The following is an 8,555-nucleotide window of genomic DNA, read 5'->3' as shown; positions in this document are numbered from 1 at the left end:
CATAGTAAGTTCTAAAATATCTGCTGGCTGAATGAAAGGGCTGGCCATAGCTTAAGATTTCCTCAGAGGCTGGTTTTGGCCTAACCCTGGCATCTGAATGAAGTTCAGTATGCTTATGGCCTGTGCTCAACTGGGGGACCCTTGGGAGGGTGGTAAAGAACAGAAACGGGAGACCTACCAGAGGAGGCAGGGGAAACCCATGCACACCCAGGTACTGCCAACAGGTAAGGTAACGGATAAAGACAGTTATGTGCTATTTGTTATCTTTTGGGTAAGGGGAAGAAATAAGAATATATATTTGTATTTGTTCATATTTATTGATACTTAAAAAAACACTTGAGAGGTATGTAAAAAAACTAGTAAGTGATTATCTATGGGAGGAGAAGGGGATGGAGGTAGGAGTGAGATTTCTCAATGAATGTCTTTGTCTTTTTATATCATTTTGATTTTTGAAAATTGAACTGTGTAAAAAAATCTAGGGAAAAAATAAAACTTTTGCATAGCTAGCTCACATACATTCACAAAGAACTGCTTTTTCAGGTCCCGCGGAAATGCGCCTTCTCCCATGATCCCTCCCCTCCTCCCTCCAGAGTGAAATTCTATACAGCTCTTACGGTCTTTGATAGTCTCTTACCTAAATTTGTTGTCTGTGTATATATAAGATATTTACAAGCTCCCTGAAAGCAAGAACCACATTTCATTGTATCTCTGTATCCCTCTAGCCTACTCTAGGGCCTCTCATATAGTAGATTCCGAACAAATATAATACTGCTTGAGTGGGGAGTTACTGCTTAATGGGTGCAGAGTTTCTGTTTGGGGTGATGAAAAAGTTTTGGTTGCACAACATAAACCCTGCTGAATCGCAAACTTAAAAATGTTTAATTTTATGTTATATTCATATATATGTATACTCACGTTGCTGGTAGCTCAGGTCACTCCAATAAGAGAGCTTCAACTGGAAATAACAAATCTCCAATAAAAAAAAAGATCCTCTCCAGATGTTCTCCAGGAATATAGTAAGCGTTCAATAAACATGTGCTAAATAAACAAATCGATAGCATATTAAGAACATCGACTTTGAGAAAAAGCTCTCATGTTGAAAACAAAGCATACTGTACATAAGTTAGACATGAACATAAACGTCTTTTTAAGGATTAGAGAGGTTCTTGCAAACTTTTTCTTTATTTAACTTTCAATAAAAATATAATCTCCTAACTCAATAGGAAGATAGCAGTGATTATCACACAGGAGGAGCGCAACAAATGTCAGTCTTCAGTTTTCAAGTTCCATGTCACAACCACCTCAGTCGGATTCTCTCTGTCTCGATGGAATTCCAAAAACTGGTTTGGTTCACTGAATTATCTCACCGGGGCTGATCCTTTACTGCCATTCACCCAAATCCAGAACTCTTGAATTGTGGCCCACAATAACTCAATCATCTATACAAGTGTCCGGAAATTAGATATTTCCAGCCAGAGTCAAGGACATAAAACTTTTTTTAAGGGATACAGTGAATCCCAGTATTCATCACCAGAAAGATCAAATGTAAAAAAGTGCAATCTGTGCCTCTTTCAAAAATAGAAACTTTACGGTTAAAAGAAAAAAAAAAAGCCCTTCCCAAACTCATTACCAGACCAGACATATCAGCCACACAAGGAGCTAACAAGGCCTGCTGTTTCCATGACAGAGAACATGAGATGTTAAAACCACACCACCAAAAAAAAAAAAAGAAAAGAAATAAAAAATTAAAAAAATAAAACCACACCACTGAATGAAAGAACTGGACCCCCGCCACCTTTGCAAAGGCCACTGGACAAGTCCCTTAAACGCTGGATTTCAGCTCTTCATCATTCTGCCCTAGGTATCCCTTTTCTTTAAGCTCTTTATCATGGTCTGGGGAAATACTCTGACTCTCTATGGTAGTGATGGCATCTGAGTCCAGCCTTCTTCTTTTCTTCAGTTGGTGCAAGTGGGACTTGGACTTCATGTGTGCTAAGGCAAAACAAACAAAAAAAATTAGGATTTTCTACAAATAATCCTGGAAGCATACAAAATTAACTATACAATCCTTTTCTTTAACAATAACAGGATCAACACATGTATTGGTACAGCTGCTTGGCATTTTTAAGAGAAGAATAAGTCATATGGCCAGCTAGCTAGCAAACTAGCTACCACATATCATGTGTACCTGCTGGGGGCTTTATATCACTAAATCCACACAACAATCTTGCGGGACAGTATTATTCAGCTCATTTTATACAGGAAGAGACTGATTTCAGAGGTCTTACATTATGTCCAAGGTCACACAGCAGGTAAGCTCTTCGGATTACCTATAGCTCAAAAAGAGAGCCAATTTTCCAGAACAGGGCTCCAGACTCAATTTTCCCATATGGGGCTGCCTGTTACAGATACATTTCAACTCACACAGTTCAAAAGTTACAAATTCAGGGCTTCCCTGGTGGCGCGGTGGTTAAGAATCCGCCTGCCAGTGCAGGGGACACGGGTTCGAGCCCTGGTCCGGGAAGATCCCACATGCCGCGGAGCAACTAAGCCCGTGCGCCACAACTGCTGAGCCTGCGCTCTAGAGCCCATGAGCCACAACTACTGAGCCTGCATGCCACAACTACTGAAGCCCGTGCGCCTAGAGCCCGTACTCCAAAACAAGAGATGCAATGAGAAGCCTGCACACCGCAACGAAGAGTAGCCCCCGCTCGCCGCAACTAGAGACTAGCATGCACGCAGCAACAAAGACCCAACGCAGCCATAAATACATAAATAAATAAATAAGTTACAAATCCAAATTCTTATCTGTATTGCAGGACAGATGGCTCAGGCCTACAGTACCCAGAGCCGCCCTTCCCTCTTCTTAACCAGCTCGCTCAGGTTGCCCCTCCTGATGTGACATCCCTATGCCTGGGTCAGATAAGCCATCTGAATGACCAACTCAGATACTCGCATTCTCCAGCACACAATGCACCAGAGAGATCACAGCAAGTATTCTTTTCTGATGATCCCTCTTTCAAGGGTCCACAGAAGCAGTAAAGCTGAAAAGCTACTATTGGCTGATATCAATTTCTGACCTCTCACCCCAAAGACAGTTCTCAGCTTCTGACTAACTCACACAAGCTCCTTTTTACCATCCTGTTCTTTTTCAAGGAAATCTTATTTGGAAACACCTTTGAAGACAGACAATGGGATTAAATTCTCTTTTTTTAAAAAATTAATTAATTAATTTATTTATTTTTGGCTGTGTTGGGTCTTCGTTTCTATGCGAGGGCTTTCTCTAGTTGCAGCAAGCGGGGACCACTCTTCATCGCGGTGCACGGGCCTCTCACTGTCGCAGCCTCTCTTGTTGCAGAGCACAGGCTCCAGACGTGCAGGCTCAGTAGTTGTGGCTCACGGGCCTAGTTGCTCCGCAGCATGTGGGATCTTCCCAGACCAGGGCTCGAACCCGTGTGCCCTGCATTGGCAGGCAGATTCTCAACCACTGCGCCACCAGGGAAGCCCTAAATTCTCTTTTATACTTACTTAAAACATCATTTTTAGGGATTTGGAAGCAAAAGTAGGTAAGGAAGAGGTTAGAAGTCAAGGAAAAGTTTACTTGAGGGAAAAAGTCAGCTTTGCCTCCAGCTAGAGCCTACGGCAAAAAGTGGCCTTCTGGACTGACTCTCCATGGCAGCAGGAGATGGGAGAGCAAGGACTTGACAGATGGCACTATAGAAGGGCTTACACAAGCTACGCTCACAAAGGCTCACAAATGTTGCTTCTCTGTGGCAATCCCTGAAGGACATTCGACAAATCAAACCACTAAGTTTCCTTTAGAAAAAACAATCAGACACTCTCTTTCTCTTCCCCTTTCATCATTATGAACCAACGATAATCGAGGCTTCTTCTGCTGCTTGGGCAATCACAGCCATCCCCAGTCTCTGACAATGCAGTTCATTTTGCCAGAGTTAACAGTTAATAGAACTAATCGTTCTATTGGTTGGTATGGGGGGAAAAAATCCACTTCTATGAGAACGCCATGCAAAGCAGTACTCTGAACAGGATTCCAGCCGCTGGGTAAAACACAAGCCCTACTTGTGCCTAAAAGGAGTGAGCCTTAAACAAGTTTCTAAATACAATGTAAATTCAAGGCTTAGAGGCTAAGGCCCTTTTGAGCTTTGCTGGATGACTGCAGAAATCGGACAGGGGAGTGCAATGTGACTCTATGGCAAAGACAGATCCAGGCTCTGAAACGGGGAACTAGAACCTCGGTGCAGGGCTGTTCCTGGGTTGGTCAGGAGCGCCTTATGAAGAAGACAGTACCCTTTGACCACCGTCTTTCTGCGTGTCTAACTGTCTTGCTTTCACACAGTTTCCCTTAACACTTTTCATCACAGTTTTTGCAACCAACACCATTTCAACATATTACCTTAAAAGTTACTGGAGAGACACCACTTTTGAAGAATGTGCTCAGGAGGAGTAACTGCACTTCCTGTTCCCTCCCAGCTGTTTCTGCTCCTCTGGCCTCCTGGGTGAGTTGCCTGGCTTCCCTTACAATCCTACCTCACCCCCACTGAGGTCTAAACGTGAGACCAAGAAACTACTCAGGCAGGATCATGAAAGTCAAAGGAGCTCTGGCAAGTTAACTGCAGACCTCTCAGTAAAACATCTACTCTAGCTGAAGCTAGAGGGTATATGATCTTCCTTTGAAACTGAGAATACAGAGATAACTCTCCCGTTTGAGAAGGCCTCTCCAAGAAATTTGAACAAAGGCTGTTAGAGGAATCTGGCCATTTTTTTTTTTTTTTTTTTACAAACAAGCAGACTCCAGCATTCAACCTACCAAAGACCTTAAATTTTTCATGAAGTCAGTGTGACCCACCCTTACAGATTTCTCTATCCTAGACTCTACCTGCCCATTCACGGTCCCCAATGATGATTCGATCACAGAGGTCACACATGTGATAACTTCTCTTGTTCTCAGTTTCACTGCTTGGCATCTTTACTGGAGTGGCTGCAGGCTTGTGGCCCTGAAAAAAACAAGGAAGGGATGGGGGAGAAGCATTTGTTTCAAAGAGATTTGGATATCATACTCTGATATTAAGAGGAGTGAGATTTTCCCAAGATTCCTTTTTCTCATCCCAGAGAGCAGGTGGGCTGTGCAGAGATTTTAACAACAACCTTTCTGAACATGAAAGTAGAAATGCAGTCTCCAGGGATCTCAAAGCAGCCTTCTGCTCTATGCCATGGAAAAGGATGCTTGGTGCCCAGGACAGCAACAAAGGTGTCAGCAAAGGAAAGCTTTGTGAAAACCAGACAGTAGACAGTGTACCGTGATCAATAATCACCTGGATGAGACTTCGCACAATTTCAAGAGCAGGTTCAAGAACAGACTCCTCCCACTTGGAGACATCAGATGCTTCTAAGCCATATACTGGGGGAACACTGGGCCCAGGTCCTAATGATGACAAAGAAAAGCTGTGAGAGGTCAGCCTCCAAGACCCAATCTATTCTGCCCCTAGGACTCCAAAATCCTCAAGGGGAACATACGGGGTCAAAGAAATAAACATTCTGACCGTGCCATTCAATCTAACCAGAAACATGAACCAAACAGCTACACACAATCCAAGGAAGACCCAGAAGGCTGACTGGTCTGCAGCCAGTAAGTCTAGCTGTATAATCCAGAGTCTCAGGTGTAGGATCTTCCAGATCAGTCAGGAAAACAATATAGAGTAACAGCTCTAGTGACCACTGTATGGGCTACAATATAAAGGTAGCACGTGACAGGAGGCAATTAGCAGCTTGAAGTGAGTGCCTGTTCTAAGGTCCATATCATCTTACAGTGATGTCACTCTGTGGCAAGAGAGTTCACAGCTTTCTTTAGTCTCAGGTTCGTATACATCCCTTCAGCAGTCTAGCATTCACGAAACTCATGAATACCATACTGATAATCATGGGCTGGCAACAGCAGAGTATCAACCAGTGAGCTGCTGAATCTGAAAATTAGAAAAAAGCCTTGGAATTGAACTAGTTGAGCCCTGTTTCTAAGAAACAGATCTAGAGGAGTATTCAAGAAATACCCTCTGGTAAATACTTCTGAAGGGAGATAAGACTGGAGGTAGCCGGAAGTATAGCTAGCTACAGGCATTTCATCCATCTGAGCCAACTATGTTTAGTCTCTGCTGGTAGTTTCCCCAGTCTGTGGATACACTAAATTGCCTTCCGCATCTAGGTTAAGTCAGTTGCCTAAAGGCAAAGAGCACTGCCCCATGGACAAAAACATCAAAGTCCTCAGAATGCCAACGGCTGGCAGGTGCTGGCCTTTTGATAGTGCCAACCACAAATAAGATTCTTCATAAACTGGACGGGGCTGCACCTGCCACCGCACGGAAAGGTGAGACGGGGAGGGTGCAGGCAGCATCCACAGCACACCTGGCCTTGGCTAAGCTCTGCACCTGTTTCCAGGCCACTCTATATTTTCCTTTCCCCTCTACGTCCTTTGTTGGGCTTCTGTGCCCTGTCTAAGTACCTTTCAACAAGTTCTCGGCTCCCAGCTGCTATTTCTGGCTTGGGTCCAAGGCCAAGCTGGGGTGGGGAAGTCCCTCTGGCTTCTTGCCAGAACCTTATCCCAGCAGACCAGCCCTTGGCCAATCACACACGGCTCCTGATTTACAGGGCAGCTGTGCCTTTCACTCTAGCACCAGGACTGCGCCGGCACACACATGAATGAGGAACGGGCATATGATGCCCTGTGCCATCAAGCCCTCATGACTCAGAGATGGGGGAGTTGTTGTGGCTTTACCACAGGAAGAAGTTCCAAATCATTACCCAAAAAAACCCATCTTTTGTTACAGGCTAATTGTTAGCCCTGTGGAGAAGAGAAGCTGCATTAGAAATTTGTAGTAGGGAACTTCATTTCAGCTGACACAAAGACTTCTATCTAAAGGGACGTGCAGAGAAAGCAAGGTAAGTAGAAGAAAGTGTAAAAAGCCCCTTGGCGTGAGAACTACGCTGGAGAGCTCTGGCAGAGAGTGAGAACCGAGAGAGAGAGTCAAGGGTCAACAACATGGCCCAAGGTGCTTCTGTGCAGAGGCACTGAGGAGGAGGGGGGAGACCTCAGCTGTGCGTATCTGTAACTGAAAGCAGAAATCCAATGGCAAAAGGTAAACAGGGATGATTCAAAAACATATTAAAAAAGGGCCCAAAAGATAAAACTAGGGTTTCACTTATGCTTAATCTCCTTTAGATTAATCTCCTTTTAGTTCGTAACCACACAATTTCTTACCCAAGGCCCAATACTAATGCTGTCCAGCTAAAGTTATAGCTAAAGGAAATAAGAAGCATGGTGTAAAGCTGAGCGTGGACTTCAGAGTCTGGCCTGCATTCAGTACTCTACTGCTTATTAGCTAGGGGATTTTTAGCAAGTTATTTAACTTCTCTAAGCCTCTATTTACTTATCTGCAAAAAGAAAAGAATACCACCCACCTTGAAGACTCAGTAACATATGTATGGCACCAAATTTAGTGCTAAGGATGCAGTACAGGGTCCAATGAATGAGAATTTCATTCCCTTTTCCTTAAAAGTGCTGTTCAACTGAAGTTAAGAGTTGCAGCAGCCTGAAGCACTACGTATCTGAACACAGAAGCGATGCCGGGAGAATTGGTGAAAGTTTTGTCTTTTTATACTACTTATCTGGCCCCAAAACCATTTTAATTAGGAAAGCCTCCCTACGGAAATCTGACTGTTCTTCAGGTACAAAATCTGAAGCTAAAATCAACCCTGAGCACCAACTCCGCTAAGAAGGTATTGCTATTTCGTTCTTCCCTGTTTGCAGCCAGCACTCATGTGTTCAAGGCATAAGGCAGATTCTTCCTTGGGAAGAACTGTTTTCTGAGGCATCAAAGGGAAATACCCCTGGACAGTCACTTATGCAAAATCTCCCAGGTCAGGTCCCAAATCTTAGAACAGATCCAGAAACTAAAGTTCACTTTCTGGGTGAGCTGAGAACATCTATGTTCCACTGAAAGCAGACCCAAGGCATACGGAAAAGCAAGGACACTTACTGCTCAAAAAACGGTTTTTAATCCATCGGTTTTGCTTCCGGGCATATCTCTTAGTCACTTGTTTCAGAGCCTCAATACCTGAAAGACAAGGTAGATATAAGAACCTCTATCTAACCACTTCTCACTCTGCTGAAAGGAAGGCCCATCCAGCCCAGCATTAGAGAAAACTAGCCACGTCAGCACACTGGTGGATACTTGGTAGGTGAAAGTCTCAATTCTGAGCTGAAGGCCATTTGGGTCTCTTTTAGCCTCAGCTCCTTCTCAGGCCATAGCAGCAGGACACTCTGTCACCCAAGGATGTCCAAGGCTAGGTTAGATGGAGAATTCACACCTTCCTTTAGGAGCTGGTTTCTAGTCTCTGGTGTGCATTTTCCCTCAGTGATCAGGTACTCGTGAAATTCCTTGAAGCCAATTGATTGGAAGATACCATGTTGATAGTCCTGGCTGGGAACAGGAGAGCATCAGCAGATGAGCCATTGAATCGGAAAGCTAGCAGAGCCTTGGAGA

At 44.1% G+C, this 8,555-nt stretch overlaps 1 protein-coding gene across 6 annotated transcripts in view; it reads right to left on the bottom strand.

Moving 5' to 3' along the window:
• Positions 1-1,163: 1,163 nt before the first annotated feature.
• TRIT1 (tRNA isopentenyltransferase 1) overlaps positions 1,164-8,555 on the bottom strand; it is a 43,337-nt gene continuing 35,945 nt past the window's right edge. For 3 of the 6 annotated variants that reach the window (XM_082388714.1, XM_082388713.1, XM_082388717.1), the window contains 5 exons: positions 8,380-8,492; positions 8,049-8,126; positions 5,334-5,443; positions 4,898-5,015; positions 1,164-1,992 (listed from right to left, as the gene is read on the bottom strand). In XM_082388714.1, coding sequence (XP_082244840.1) covers positions 1,823-1,992; positions 4,898-5,015; positions 5,334-5,443; positions 8,049-8,126; positions 8,380-8,492 — 589 coding nt within the window. In that variant the 3' untranslated portion in view covers positions 1,164-1,822. The remainder of the gene's footprint in view (positions 1,993-4,897; positions 5,016-5,333; positions 5,444-8,048; positions 8,127-8,379; positions 8,493-8,555) is intronic. The other 3 variants (XM_082388715.1, XM_082388718.1, XM_082388716.1) reach the window with 3 other exon arrangements.

Source organism: Balaenoptera borealis, assembly GCF_965194805.1.
Source record: "Balaenoptera borealis genome assembly, chromosome: 1".
NCBI classification, from domain to species: Eukaryota; Metazoa; Chordata; class Mammalia; order Artiodactyla; family Balaenopteridae; genus Balaenoptera; species Balaenoptera borealis.
The sequence above is the reverse complement of the archived record's forward strand: the minus strand, read 5'-3'. Positions and strand labels throughout refer to the sequence as shown.